We start from the raw sequence: 16,151 nt of genomic DNA on the forward strand, positions 1-16,151 counted from the left end.
CTGTCCCGCGGCTCTTGCTGGCAGCAGTCGACAGGAGTCGGTGGAGCTCCGTGTTTTTTCATTGAGGTCTCTCTCCCTTTCAGTCGCGAAGGGAGTCTTGGCGTTTCTGTGCCTACGTTTTTCACACCTTGCACAAAACCCCCTTTTTGGGCAGCGTCCGCCGACGGGGAAGCTTTGGAGGAAGCAGCCGGGAGCAGTGACCAGTCCCCCTCACTATGTGGACATTTCTGGGTATTGCCTCCTTCATCTACGTGTATAAAAAGTGTGGAGACCTCATGACTTACGCTAACAAGGAGGTGCTGCTCTCCATGCTGGTGTTTTTCTCCCTCGGCTTGTTGCTGTCGTACAGGTACCACTTCAGGGGGCCCAAGCAGCAGCAGCAGAAGACCCATCGGGGGGTGCTCTCAGGTGTTCTCTCAGCTTTACCACTTGTTGGCTTCTTCTGGGCCAAACCCACCCCAGGATCTCAACAGGTTGAAAACCCCAAATCCAGAAAGGTAGGTTAAATTCAGAGGTGGCATGTGGGGTGCAGTGTCCTCCTGGTGTTCCCTGTGACTGCTGACCCCTCTGCCTTGGTGAGGAAAAGGAGCTAAGAAAGGGTTAAAGAGAGTTTTTCTTTAGATGCTGATATCTGATTTGTCATATTTTGCATTAGTTCAGGATGACAAAAAAAAACCAGTTAAACTGAAGTGATAGACCAGGGTTTTTGTAGAGTCAAATTAAATGTATGTTTGAAGAAAGAATTGTAGTAAAGGATTATTATACTAGTAGGAAAACATCTGAAATCACCAGTCTGTTGTAGAGATGAAGAACTGGAGCATCTCTCCTGTGAGGATAGACTGAGAGAGCTGGGACTGTTCAGCCTGGACAAGGCTCTGGGGGATCTCAGTGTATATAAATACCTGAAGGGAGGGTTCAAAGAAGACAGAGCCAGGCTCTTTCCAGAGGTGCCAGCTGACGGGACCAGAGGTGATGGACACAGACTGAAACACAGGAGGTTTCCTCTGGACATCAGGAAACAGTTTTTTACTGGGAGTGTGACCGAGCACTGACACAGGTTGCCCAGAGAGGCTGTGGAATCTCTTATCCTTGGATATACTCAAAACCCAACTGGGCACAGTCCTGGGCTGCCTGCTGTAACTGACCCTGCTTGGTGTGGGGGCTTTGGACCAGATGACCTCCAGAGGTCCCTTCCAACCTCAGCCGTTCTGTAGCTCAGTGATCAGCTTCCCATTACTTCTGTATAAAACACATTTGTCATGGCAACTGCGGTTAGGAGTGATTTTAAGATTATTGCTGTATTATTGCTTGTACAATAGCTACAGAACCTGAGCTCTTATCATCAGCCTGGTCTGCTGAGCCCAGTGAGAGACTTGCTGTGAGACAGTGGTGAGAGCTGTAGTTGGTGGCTGGAGCTTAGCTGGAGTCCTGCCATCTAAGGGTACTGACTGGACAGGCATATTCAGTACATCTGTGGCTCAGGACTGTTTGGCTACTTGCCTGTGTGCCTCTGGGCATTTTCAGCTGGGCACTGAGCCCTTGCACAAAGGACTTTTTTTGGCTGCAAGTTCTGGATTTTGATTTTCTGGTAAAGCCTGCGCCCCGATTTCTTGTTTTATTTGAATTCTGATAGTTGTTTTTGCACACCCTTACTGTCTTGTAGATAAAAACACCACACTAGAAATCCTGGTGTCAGTGTTGTTCTAGGCATTTATTTCACTGATGCCATCACATTTTTACCACTGTCAGCACTGTAGTGCTGAGGCATTTGCCAGAGTGCTTAGGAGTCAATTCTTTATTCTACCAGCTGGAGAAGTGACTTGCAGGTTTGCTTTGAAATTGCCCTTAAAACTTCTCACTTTGAAGTGTATACAATTAGATGCTGTTGGGAAAGTGCTATAACCTAGCTGGTCTTCAGGTACCAATTTGTATGTTAATGTCTATAATCTGATGTCTCTCGGTTCTTAGCAGTTTTAAATGTAGGTGAATGGGAGTTTTGCTCTACTTTTGACTGGTCAGTTTTCATTTTGGGACCACTTCTCAGTAACATTTTGCAGGTGGTTGCTTCTACTGACACTTTCCTATACTGAGTATTACCATAAACTGTTACTTTGGTAGGTAGGTTCACTTATACTAAAATTAAAGATAAATGCATTTTCCGGTGAATCTGATCACTTTTTCACTGCAAAGTGCTAAGACCTCCATGTAGTAGTTGCTCACTGATGTGAAGGGATTGGTGTGCTACTTTACAAAGAGTAAGGGGCAACATTGGCTTACTTGCTTTTGTAAGAACTTGACTTTCAGTCTCTCTGAGACTGTGTTAGTGATTGGTCTTGATCAGCAGGGCAGTTTTTTAACAAGCATCTTGATTTTGTTTGAGAAGGTTTTTTTGTTTAATTTCTCTACTTGTTTTGTTTTTGTTGCATTGTAAAGTACAACTGATTTCATTTTAGGCAAAACTAAACTGGAAGCTGCTCTCTAAATACTGCTGCTCTCTCAGTCTCCTAGGTGGAAACTAGTCCTAAGTCAGCTCTTTGACAAGGTTATGAAACAGATACATCAGCACATGTAACTTTGTTGGCTTTCTTTTCTAAAGGGTAAAAAAGAAGTAAACTTCTCAGAGGTACATCTGACAGAAACAGCTCCAAATGCTACGTTATCACTTCAACATGATCCAGAAATCATCATTGTGGGATCAGGTGTCCTTGGTTCTTCCTTGGCCACGGTCCTCTCGAGGGATGGAAGAAAGGTGACTGTGATAGAGAGGGATCTGAAAGAACCTGACAGGATAGTTGGAGAACTGTTGCAACCTGGAGGTTTCAAAGCACTTAAAGACTTGGGTCTTGAAGGTAAGTGCATTTCAAAATGCCAATGTATCTACAATACAAGGGTTTCTACACTCAGTTGTGTTTTTAGAAAAAACATCTCTACAGGGAAAATGAAGAAATACATTATCTATGCTTAATATTTTAATTTAAATTGCTTGTGTATTTCCAGTCTGCCATTTTGAAATACTCATCCTTCAGCGTCTGTGTTATGATAAGAAAATTAGACTCTATGTAAAAAAACAACTATGTCAATAAATAAGCTTTCTTAAAACCTTTTTTTAACTCACCTTTTGGCTTATATTTTGCAGATACAGTAGAAGGTATTGATTCACAAATAGTAAATGGTTACATAATTCATGACATAGAGAGCAAGTCAGAGGTTGAAATTCCTTATCCAACATCTGGGGATGGGCACGTGGCAAGTGGAAGATCTTTTCATCATGGCCAGTTCATCATGGGTCTCCGAAGGGCAGCGATGGCAGAGCCCAAGTGAGTCACCTTGTGAACAGCATAGTTGGGATCCAGAGGTTCATAAGCACTGTTCTCAGCATCTGTGAGATTCCTTATCTGTCTTACTCTGTCCCAACACAAAAGGCTGCTACCAACAAGACTGAGTGAATGTAACAGTTATATTTACTTGCTCTGATTTCTGTAGATGTGTTCATGAGTTGCTTATACATCATACATTAGCTTTTGAGACAGGTTAATCTTTAAACTATGGGAATATAGACTTCAAATATTAGGCAAAGTTTTGGGGGTAAAGAGATGATTCTCTTCCACTGGTTCTTGGGTTTGGCATTTTCCCAGAAATGACCTCAGCAAGCAGTGCATAGAACTTGTTTGGTCAAGAAATGAGTGGCACATCTGGTATAATGTCTTAGAAAAAAGTGAACACTTAATTCAGTAACCAAAATTACAGCTATAATATACATTTAAAGCTGATAGGACCTGCAGAACTCTGATTCACCTGCTGTTAACCTGACGTGTTGTTGCACTGCCTTGCTGTTGAAGTTTCTGTTAATGCAACAACCACTTATCTTTGGATACAGCCAACTTGCCTGTTGCCTGGCAAAGTAAGCCAATCACGATCTGCTCTGAGATTTCTGTGCTGGCTGACATATGGAAAAGATACAAATTCTGTTGCTTTTGTTCTCCCTGAGAGCCTAAAATATCAAGCTGTTGTATTCTCACATTGACCTTTAGCTTGTTTCTTTAAGTTGTGGAATTCCATCTGGAAATGAAAATATTTGTGAGGCAGGAGGAGTGTCCACTTCAATCTGTCAAGTCTGAACTGCTGGGATCAGGTCTAACAGCTCAGACTTAAAAAGGGGATTAAGTTTACAGAGGTTTAATTTGGGAAACCCAGATCAGCCTGATTGGGAGGTGGATGTTAAGGATGCTCAGTTCAAATTCCAAACATAAGCATTAGCAGAAATATAAAAGCCTAAATAACCAATTAAGAAAAAAAAAAAAAAGTATATCCTGAATTCCTGAGGTGAAAAGCTAGATGTCTCTGTCCTAAACAGGTTGGTTAGACTATTTTGGACTTATCTGAGAATTAGGTACTTTACCTAGTGTTGGAGTGCAACTTCGGATCTTGCTCCTGAGTTCTGCTTGGAGTCAGGTCTGTTAGCATTTCCCACCATTTAGCAGGGATGAGTTAGTCATCTGCGTGGGTTTTGACTATGATTAGGTGTCAGACTCTATCTCTCATGTGGCTATGGAGCACCTGAAGCACAATGGGGGATTCTGCTAAGTGGTGGGGTGTTTAAGATGAGCACTGCAATTTTAGAATATTCTCAAGTATCAAACTGAAATTAATGATAAGCACTTTTTGACATCCCATGTGGCTTCTGAAGGTGGTCAAGAATGCATCTTTGTAAAATTTAAATGCAGTGTTTGTGTTGGTAGAGGAGATTAATTAAAATCTGGCTTTCCTTCTGTGGCTAGTACCTTTAAATATTGGCATCATTAATCCTCTTCCAGTCTGTCCTAACACCCCTTTTTTATTTCAGTGCAAAATTCATTGAGGGGACTGTGTTAGAATTGCTTGAAGAAGATGACTGTGTCATGGGTGTTCGCTACAAGGACAAAGAAACTGGAGACACTAAGGTAAGGCAGTCTTTGTATTGAGAAAATGTAGGGTTGGCTTATATCTTTTTTATTTAAATGTATATACAAAATGTTTAAAAAAGCTGTTTTGGAGAACTGGTACAGAAATCTGGATCATGAATTGGTTGAAAGAAAGAAGTCAGAGAGTTGTGGTCAATGGGACAGAATCTAGTTGGAGGTCTGTGACTAGTGGAGTCCCTCAGGGGTCAGTACTGGATCTAGTACTGTTAAATATTTTCATCAATGACCCGGATGAGGGAACAGAGTGTGCCCTCAGCAAGTTTGCTGATGACACTAAACTGGGAGGAGTGGCTGACACACCAGAAGGCTGTGCTGCCATTCAGTGAGACCTGGACAGGCTGGAGAGTTAGGCAGGGAGAAACCTGATGAAACTCAACAAGGGCAAGTGTAAAGTCTTGCATCTGGGAAAGAACAACCACATGGACCAGTACAGGTTGGGGACTGACTTGCTGGAGAGCAGTGTAGGGGAAAGGGACCTGGGGGTCCTGGTGGACAGGAGGATGACCATGAGCCATCAATGTGCCCTTGTAGCCAAGAAGGCCAATGGCATCCTGGGGTGCATTAGAAAGGGTGTGGTTAGTAGGTCAAGGGAGGTTCTCATCCCCCTCTATTCTGTCTTGGTGAGGCCACATCTGGAATATTGTGTCCAGTTCTGGGCCCCTCGGTTCCAGAAAGACAGGGAACTGCTTGAAAGAGTCCAGTGCAGAGCCCCAAAGATGATGAAGGGAGTGGAACCTCTCCCTGATGAGGAAAGGCTGAGGGAGCTGGGTCTCTTGAGCTTGGAAAAGAGGAGACTGAGGGGCGACCTCATCAATGTTTACAAATATGTTAAGGGTGAGTGTCTGGAAGACAGAGCCAGGCTTTTTTCAGTGATGCCCAGTGATAGGACAAGGGCAATGGGTGCAAACTGGAACAGAGGAAGTTCCACATAAACATCAGAAAAAACTTCTTTCCTGTGAGAGTGACAGAGCCCTGGAACAGGCTGCCCAGAGAGGTTGTGGAGTCTCCTTCACTGGAGACCTTCAAAACCCACCTGGACACGTTCCTGTGTGATGTGCTCTAGGTGATCCTGCTCTGGCAGGGGGGTTGGACTAGATGATCTTTCGAGGTCCCTTCCAAACCCTAAGATTCTGCGATTCTGTGAAATAATGCAATTATGCAGCAAGTGAAAGATTCAATGAAGGAAGGTACTTTCTCGTTGATGCAGTCCTGGCATGTGGGAATTCTTGTTGTAACTTATGCAGCTTCTGCTTTCAGTGTGTCTGGAGAATTCAATTAATTAATTATTCATTGTAAAGCTGATCTATGTTGAGTGTCGAGGTTTTTCTGTTCTCTCTGTTCCCATTGTCCACCAAATTAGCTTTGAGATTTTTGTTCTCTTTAATAAGTTTGAAATAGAAATATTGGGCAGTGTGCTAATAGTAAAGTTATAACATTTATAACAAACAAGGCAACCAAAATAAGGAAAAGTCTTAGTATGTTGACTGGAAAAAGTGTAGCATGAATTAGACACCAGGGAACCCAGGTGTGCAGGTGACCCAGCTCTAATTGCACAAGTACTTAGAGCTTGCAGTCTTCTGAGACAGGAATTACAGGAAAGAGGTTTTGTTAGCTCTGCTCTCTCTTGAACTGTTTCTGAGCTCAGTTCTGTAAGTTCAGAGACCAGAAATGTATTATTTTACTTAGCTCTATCCTCATGTGATTCTGTCCTATTTCCCTGTAATGGAAGGGAAGTCATGTTACAAGTGACCGAGTCCCATTCCTGTGCAGGGGAGAATTGCTTGTAGAGGACCCCATTCCAGGCAGGGATTTATCATGCACAAACTGGCTCACCAGATGCTTCCATCCAATAGTAGAGTATTTTCCAGAAGCACTAATGGAACACAGCAAGCTTTTTTGCCTTGTTACTTACATCCTGAAAGCTTAAAAGGAGAACAATTTTGTCTGCTCATGCCAAATGGATGAGCTTATTGAAGGCCAAGGACTAATGCTCAGTAGAAACCTGCAGTTAAATCACTGAATAAACTGACAATGAGAAAGCTGTAGGTAGAAGGAAACATCTACCTCTAAATGTTTTCTACAATAATAATAATGTATGAACATAATGAAGTGCTTACATATTTTTTTTTATTATCAGAATTACTTCTTCATCTTAAACAATTGTGTGTGTTAAACACTAGAAATTTGTCCATATATTCAGGCTGAACTTAAATCAGTTTACTCAGATTGTATGTTGTCTAAATACACTGTGTGTGCTTATAGTTCCTAAGTATACTGGGAGTTCTTAGAGGTCACTGCTTGGTATTTTATAGAAGATCTTGACAGGCTTATTGCATTTCAGTTTGTTGTACTTGGTTTGTTTCTGTGCAGTTGCTTATGCGTGGTTCTTTAATTTAAAATTGTTTGTGTTCTTTTTTTCTCCTGAAGGGCATTATAGGCTGATAGGAGCAATTACTCTGCTTTCTTGTAATTGTTTTATCCAAGTTTCTACACAGTCACCATAACTATGCTATCTGAATGTATGTCTGAAGAAGCTGGAGCACATTGTTAGGCTAACTCTTAGAGGAAAGAGAGTTCAATACCAAGATGAGAAAGGCAAAAAATACTTGATTTCTTTATACTTGTATTTTAAATTTGATCTGTGATCCTCTTACTGTTTTGTCTAACATTTAATGTGCAAATGAAAATGAGGGCTTGGGAGCTGCTTCCCACTGTTCTAAAATAAAAATGAAAATGTCATACTTGTTTTTTCCTTTTTGAAATTTTTTTTCTTCCTTCTTCCATGCTACAGGAACTTCATGCACCTCTTACTGTTGTAGCTGATGGACTCTTCTCCAAGTTCAGAAAAAACTTGGTCTCTAACAAAGTTGTCATTTCATCCCATTTTGTTGGTTGCATTTTGAAGGTAACTATTATGACTATTATGTATAACACCATGCAATCCAGTAGCTGCAGTGTCTTAGTGTGGGTCTGAATTTCAGTAATTATGTTGTAGTTCATTACCTTTGTGCTTATGCTTTGCTATTTTGGCTGTTTGTCTACACTGAGAAAAGAGAAGAATTTATTTTTTTTTAAGCAACTGGTGACAGTTTGTTCTGTCTTAAATTCTAATATAAAATGTTTTCCAACAGAATCAATTAGAACTAGGCTTTCAAATATTTATGCAGCTGCTTTTCAGTTTCTGTGTCCATCTGAGGAATGCTTGGCTGTATTTTAAACTCTTAAATTATTGAGGCATACAGTATACCAGCTCTAGGATAGCTCAGCTTGTTCTGTCAGACTTAGTGTATTTGGTACAGTTAAATAATTTTTAACTCTTAAATACTTTCAAGTAACTGTGAGTCAATTGTAAAAAATCTATTTTGTTAAAAGTTAAATTTCTGGTTTTAATAACAGAGTACAGCTTTAGTCGAAGCATATAATTGAACAAGGGAGGGTTTACAAAACTGGGTTAGAATTCAAGTAGTTAGTTTAAACTGAGCACTGGACTCACTAGACCAGTTGGTAGAGCATAGTTTAGTTTTATTAGGAAAAAGAGGTTTCAGCATCTCATACAAGGAAATTAGTGCTATACCTTATATAGCATTAGTTTCTGGATTAGAGGTAGACACCATTGTAAAGCTTGAACCCAATTTATAAAATTATTTCCCTGTATTTAGGTGTTTTGACTGGTGTGTGTTAAGATCTTGGTAGCTAAGATAGTGACATATTTTTTTTCTTGATACTCATGGCACTTGTTCAGAGAGCAGAAATAATGAGGTTTAAATAATTCTGGCAACTTGGGTCAAACCACCTGGTTTGAAGGTGGGGCACCTAATAACCAGGTACTGACATACATCTTCAGGAACTATAAACTTTAAAAGTGAGAATCTAGGCTGGTAGCTGAGTGGTTGGAGAACTCAGGTAGGAAACCTGGCTGAGTCTTCCCCTCCATGTCTTCATCAATAACCATTGGATTAACAGCAAAAAGAATTAAGCAGAAGGAAACAAAACTACAGAACTGTCACTAGACTGGGAACACTGACTTGGAGGAACTCCAGCAGTTCTTGAGTCCCTACTGCTATAGCTATCACTGCCCAAATTCCTCCTGTTTCTTCACTTCTCAAAACTTCCATTTAAGACCTAGTTACACAGGACCCTAAGGTTCTTCCTCAGCTGGTCTCTCTGTGTAGTTGCATGCAGACTAGTGTAATTCTTTCCCTCCCGCCACTTTCTTCATGAAAATAAAACAAAATCATCTCACAAAAAACCTACTACATCGATTACATTATAGGTTTTCAATGGCATGTATTAAATACTAGGGAAGTATTCAAATGAAATGTGTAACTTAACCTATATCGTAGTAAACCTTAAAATGACTGCCAAAAGAATTGTAACTACACTGAAGTTCAGAGCTTTCTTTTTGTAAGCATTTCTCTTGTTCATCTGAGGAGAAAACTAACATGAATTTAATATGATAATGGATTTTATTTCAAAGTATTTCAGAAAATGCTTTTGTGTATCTGAAGTTTTAATATCTTTTCCATAAGCAGTCTTAATCTTTCTCCCTCATCTTTTCTATTTAAGGATGCACCACAGTTTAAAGCTAATCATGCTGAACTTGTTTTAGCTAAAACCAGTCCAGTGCTAATCTATCAGATTTCTTCAACTGAGACTCGGGTCCTTGTTGATATTCGAGGGAAAATGCCAAAAAATTTAAAAGAATACATGATTGAGAACATTCATCCACAACTACCTGGTAAGTCTAGAAAGATTTCCATCCAAAATTGTCACAATTAAAGGTGCCCAAAAAGGTGCCTTTTCTTTGAAACTTTTGAACTGTGTGGGCACATTGAACCATGTGCAGAGTAGCAGTCTGACTAACCAGTCACCCTGCTTCAACATAAAATAGCAGTTTTTTCAGCTCACATCTATGAGTTTAGCATTTCAGAAGAACTGTATCTGTAAAAAGAGGTTGAAATGGGTCTTTCGTAAATTATTTTAGATTCTAAGGAGTGTAACTAAAATATTTGGTTATTGCAGATCACTTAAAGGAACCGTTCCTAGTAGCAGTTCTGAACGATCGGTTAAGGACTATGCCAGCCAGCTTCTTGCCTCCTTCAGCTGTTAACAAAAAAGGTATGTACTATGAAATAAAAGGAGGGGAAAAGCCATTATAAACTTCTGGGACTTAAGGTTTTGTTGTCATAGACTTATACTTGTTGTTCAATAAAACTGTCACATCGTTCTTCCATGAAAAGTAATGTTTTGAAAATGTGTAGGTTGGATATCATTTCACTGCAATGTTTATACTGACACCAGACTTCAAAACCACACCTGCTTTGTTCTTAAGTTTAGATCACTCAGTTGCTCAAGCTCATACAAATGCGATCTTTTTAAGGAAAAAAATATTAAAAAAGGAAAGAAATTACCTTGAAAAGTGTCTGTGTGTGTTTGTGTTCTTCAACACACTCATGCATACCCATAGGGAAGAAAATATTTTGATCCTGATTTTCTTAAAGCCTTTTTCAGTCTGTTAAAAGAAAAAAGGATGTCTCGAATTATTTTGTTTTTTAATTTTTAGTTGTTATATCATTCTCTGGTGGGAATGAATTCATAGTAAGCTTGATTTTTTTTTTAATTTATTTTTTTTTTATATATAAAGGGCTTAAGTTCTAAAGGTATGTAGTGGTCATGCAGTATCCCATTAATTTTTCTTTTATTCCTAGGTGTTCTTCTTTTAGGGGATGCATATAATATAAGACACCCTCTAACTGGTGGAGGAATGAGTGTTATTTTAAACGATGTTAAAATATGGCGAAGTTTACTCCAGGATATTCCAGACCTTTATGAAGATTCTGATATTCTTAAGGTGAATCTTTATTTTTTACTTACTGGAGGCAGCGTTTCCTGCAATATATTCACACACTTCTAAGGTTTCTACAGCTCAGGACCATGTAAGTTATTAGTGAGGCACAGCAGTTTTCAGAGCTTTGGAGAGAGAAATCATACGTTAGGCATCCACCAGGGAGTGGGGCATCCACTGTGATGTGTGTGTGGCAAAGGGCAGATTCAAAACTGTGCTTGCCAACCTGTCTTGTTTTGTTTAAGGAGGCTGGTGTGCTGTGTCTAGTCAGCCTGCTTAGCTAGTATAATTTGATATTCCCATATTAGCAGTGTACTTGTAACATAGCTTGATTTTAAGCAGGATGGGTGTGAATCATCACACTGTTGTGAGCCATAGTTGGGAGGGTAATGAGCACCTGTACAGAGTTTTTCAAGACTCATCTTAGCCTCCACTAGCCTCTAGACTACTGTATTAATCTCAGGAGTAAGTTAGGAGACATCCTTCTTCCCCAGGAATTGGCACCATCAGTGGTGATGCTGGGTTTATTTTTTCAGTGATATGTAGACCCAGAATTTTGATCAGTAGATAAGATTTCTCATTTATTTGTTTACTGCTTTTAATTGGATCAGGTATGGTGACTTGGCTAAATGATGTCTAGAATAATTATAGGCTGTAAGAAAATAATTTGAAAAGTGTATTTGAAAATTGAGAAGTGATTCTCCCCTTAGAGGGACCCTGAACATCAGGACAACACAGGACTTAGCTGGACAAATGCAGATACTTATATCTCCACTGGTCGTCTCAGGCTTTCAGTTTTTCCCTACTTATTCTCAGTCAGCAGAGGGAACTAGGTGAGTGTTATCTTTCAACTTTCTGACCTGCCTCAGTCACCTACTACTATAGGATGAGGTGAAGCACACCCTGGAGCTACCTTTATTTTTATTTTTTTTCTTCAATATTTAGTGTATAAGGAGCTTAGATAGCTTCAGCAAGTTTCCAAAGTTCCTTAATGACCTAGCTTGGAACCAATCTAATCTAGTGCAAAATCCACCCTACATTATGACTCTTACCACGTCCAGAAAATCTTTTGAATGCTTTTCTGTATTTACTAACAGAAATACTTTGTTTGTTTGTTTGATTTTCCCCAGGCAAAAATAACTTTTTACTGGTCAAGGAAAAAATCACATTCTTTTGTCGTGAATGTTCTTGCTCAGGCACTTTATGAGCTGTTTGCTGCCACAGATGGTAAATATATTTTAAAGATAACTTCTGACTAATCACAACTTGGTAAACAAACATGCCTGGAGAGGGGATGTGTATGTGTATGAACATATATCCTTGTGTTTCTGTGTATGTATATATGTATATATATTTAAAAAAATCAATCAAATGGGTTTAATGAGTTATTTTGTGTTCTCTGTCTAGTTATTTAGTCCTGGCATTGTGCAAACTGCGTTTTAGAATTGTGAAGGAAAGTTTGGAGTTAGTATTTTAAAAAAAGCAGACAAAAACCTCACAAAAAAAGAAAATCAGAAAGCACTTCTTGTGTCAGTTTATATTGAAGAGTATGTAGATACTCTAGAAGACTATCCTTTACTTAAATAAAATGAAATAAAAATACAGCTGTGTTTAACAGAACACTGTTGAGTATGCTGAAAAAGTTCTTGATATGTGTTGAATGTGTTTGTTGAGTAATTTTAAATCTTTTTGTAGATTCCTTGCATCAGCTAAAGAAAGCCTGTTTCCATTACTTCAGACTTGGTGGAGAATGTGTCTCTGGACCTGTTGGATTGCTCTCAGTGTAAGTCCAGTGTGCTGGTAATAGTTAATGATGTGGATTAGGTGGAGCATTGAGAGCCTGTGTGATTATCTGCTTTGCTCTGCACAGGGAGAGTGGTGCACATGAGCCTATGTATTTTTGTTGGTTGGTTGGCTTGGGTTTTTTTTTGTATTTGTAAAGCTGGAGAACTTTAATGTAGGTGGCATGGGAGTGGCATGTAAGTTCATGTAGTTGGCATGGGAGTTTGGACGAAGTAGAGGGGTCCAAACTGGTGGAGGAGCTGGTGGAGACATTTCTTGCTTGACAAGTTGAGAACAGTGAAGGATGAGGTCTCCCATGGAACAGCATAAGGAAAAGATAAAACAGTAACTATTAAGGTGTTTTGAATGACCCCTCAAAAACTAGTGAATGCACAACAAGTATCTCTAGGTTGAATATGTGAGAATGTGTGCTTTTATATTGCTCTGTTTTTTCAAACGAGAGCTAAGCCTGTTGAGAATAATCCCCTGGGGGTTGATAAGGGCAGATACAGACTGCTGGAAATGAAGAAGAAGCAGTGTACATATGCTGTACTGTAGAAAGGAGTACAGGGTGTGTAACAGCTCCAAGATGACCAAGTTTTTATTTTTCATTTGAGATCAGAGCTGCCTAAGTTGGAGGACCTTTTGTAATCCTGAGTGGGGGTCTCCATTTGTGAAATAGAAAGCTGTCAGTGCTTTTAGCTTCTATTGATTTATATTTTATCTGTTTGTTTTTTATACAGGTTATCTCCTAAACCAATGGTACTGATTGGCCACTTCTTTGCTGTGGCATTATATGCTGTTTACTTTTGCTTTAAGTCAGAGTCCTGGATGACCATGCCTCGAGCATTTTTCAGCAGTGGAGCTGTTCTTTACCGGAGTTGTTCTATAATATTTCCACTTATTTACTCTGAAATGAAGTATTTGGTCTATTAAAATCCAGGGGGAAAATGTTCGGAAGAAGAAAACATAAATATCACAATGCCTTCAAAATCTTTGGACATGTGCTATTTATTGTGTTATGTTTTCTGCTCTTCAAAATGCAATTTCCTTGTTAAGGATTTGACTTAATTTTGGTTTTGTGGTTATATGCATATATATATATATGATATGTAAATATTCTTTTCTTTGCAATTAAAGTTTAAAAAAGGATTTAGCTGTTTACAAGGACCTTAATTAAGTGTTGATATGTGATAGGTAATTGCCAGTTTTGTCACTTTCATTCCTTGCTTTATCCATTGCTGAGTGCACCACTAATATTAATAAACAGAGAAGTGAAAACTGTAAACCATATATACTGCTATCATCCTTCATGCTTTTTTTCTGTTCTGTAGTTCCATAGGCTGTTTCTTTACTACTGTCAAACATTGAAACATACTTGATTTGAGTTATTTCTGTAGGGTTTGCCTCTATTTCTGTTGCAGCTGAGTGTCTGCTGACACTTAAAAGGACACTGTAAAGGATTTCAGATCTTGAAGTGTCACTGTTGCCAGTGCCATGTTGCTCTTCTGAAATAATTATTTACACAATTAATTTGAAGAAGTAATAATCAAATCACAGTTATGTTGGCTACTGCATCGCACTCAGGTACTGAAAGCACATGCTTTTTAAACTTTCTTCCTATCTCACATCCTTTTGAAAACTTAGGAGTTTTGGTTTGGTTTAATTGCGTGTGTGCAAATGAAGTTTAACACTGCCATGAACTGAAGCACAGCTACAAACCACGTCTACTGGAACAAATTCAGTCCAGGCTATTTCCAGTATACAGTAAAGTAATCTTTAAGAGTAATATTTAATGCTACTTCTTAAAATTCCTGGCAAGTACCATGAAGGTGTCCTTTCAATACCTGAAGTATGATATTTTTTTCCTGTAGAAATTCCTGCATGCTACTGAGGGGTTTGTGTCTTTTACTGTTGGTCACTCTTCCTCTCAATGTTGTCTTTATCAATGTGCTTTCCTTTGGTCTTGTCAAGTTTCATTTTTTTCCCCTTTCTTATGGTTGCTTTGCATTTGGCTGTCTGGCTCTCGTGCTTTGGTTTGCTGAAACAATCACACATAAGTGCAGCCAGCAGCTTGGGGATCAGCCACAGGTTAAATTTTTCTGTCCTGGTGAAACTGTCTATATCTTTTGAAAATTACAGGTTGCATAAGCTGTACATAAACAGACATTTGATGTTGGATTGTGAAAAGAATCTGTGGTGATGCTTTTTTAGTGTTTTAGTTGGCTGATATTTCAAATGACCTGTTCTTTTCCAGAAGCAAAAGTATGTATATTTTTCTAACCATATCACTTTTGATACCTTCTTAAAATTACACCCATCATTACTATGTTTGTGTTTAAACTTTAGGGTAAAGTAATAATATTTTCAAGTATCATTATACATGGTAACTAAATTATGTCCCTTTAAGATTATATAAGAATTTATATAAGTGTTTTCAAAATTTGTGATAATTTTGAAAATATTAATTTTACATTTTCTATTTTTTATATTATTTGCAGTCTCTTTAAAGTAAAGGATAAACAGTCCTGAGCCAAATATGCACCCTCAGCTAACTTAAATAAAAAGTTATGATATCTGTATTTATTTATTTTTCATTGTGTATCTTTGGTTAATGAGTTTTTTAGGTCCTGATTTAGCAGGAAGTACCAGTGTGCTTAAATTTGCATATGTGTTTAAGCTCTTTTTCTTTTGTTTTCTTCAACCTAGTGCCTGGTTAAGTGTCTTGATGCTCAGGGTAACAATCACGTGTTGGAAATAACAGTAGGGGAGAGAAAAATCTTGCCTGTATGTGTAAGAGCTACTTGGAAATATGACTCCTGAAGTGACTGCAAGCCTCATCCTCAGGACAAGATGAAGGCCTTAGTTTTGAAGGATTAGGCAAACTGGAATAATTTGTACTGAGGGCAGGGAAGTGCAGAGTGTGGGCTTCCAACTGAAGTGACTGGTGAGTTAGTCTTTGGTGGTGTTTGGCAGCTTTAGCTGGGCTCCTACTCCAGCTGGCCAGTGGCACACAGCAGAATTTCAAGCTCTATTCTGTAGTCTCTGTCTGTGGTGTTTTTCTCAGTGACACAGAAGGAGGTTGGGGGAAAGAAGCAGTTCTTGAGCCAAATGAGAGTCGGAAGAGTAAAGCTGGCAGTGGTGGGCAATGTCTATAGGTAAAATGGAATCTAAGAAGATCTAATGCAAGGTGTGCAGCAGCTGTTGGTCTGTAGGAGTCTTGGGTTTCATTTTTTGCATCTGTGTGCAGTAAAGGGAAGCACTGTGCCAGGGGAGACTGTCACAGGCATGAGTCAGCATCTGAGCAACACAATGTGCACACAGCTCACGCATTGCACAAAATATATACACTGCAACAGTGAATACCATCCTGTACCCTTAGCAGTGTGCTTTGATAAGTAGTGTGGACAGGAGACATGCATCATGCATAGGTGATTATCCTTGTGCTCCAGGACAGCTGAGAGAGCAGAAGGAGCAAGAAAACAGCTATGCATGATGATGAGATTGTATCTCATGACACGGTGCAGAAGTATGAAACCTTGCTGGTGGTGGGGAGGAAAGAG

At 39.2% G+C, this 16,151-nt stretch overlaps 1 protein-coding gene across 1 annotated transcript; it reads left to right on the forward strand.

Moving 5' to 3' along the window:
* Nucleotides 1–215: 215 nt before the first annotated feature.
* SQLE (squalene epoxidase) lies at nucleotides 216–13,879 on the forward strand. Its single transcript, XM_009997591.1, has 11 exons — nucleotides 216–497; nucleotides 2,597–2,849; nucleotides 3,137–3,317; nucleotides 4,844–4,940; nucleotides 7,753–7,866; nucleotides 9,528–9,699; nucleotides 9,984–10,079; nucleotides 10,670–10,812; nucleotides 11,937–12,033; nucleotides 12,502–12,589; nucleotides 13,332–13,879. Exons 1-11 carry the CDS (start codon nucleotides 216–218, stop codon nucleotides 13,522–13,524), a joined length of 1,716 nt encoding a protein of 571 aa, XP_009995893.1. The 3' UTR covers nucleotides 13,525–13,879.
* The last annotated feature ends 2,272 nt before the right edge of the window (nucleotides 13,880–16,151 follow it).

The sequence above is a fragment of the Chaetura pelagica genome, unplaced genomic scaffold (assembly GCF_000747805.2).
Source record: "Chaetura pelagica isolate M959 unplaced genomic scaffold, ChaPel_1.0 scaffold1, whole genome shotgun sequence".
Lineage (NCBI taxonomy): Eukaryota > Metazoa > Chordata > Aves > Apodiformes > Apodidae > Chaetura > Chaetura pelagica.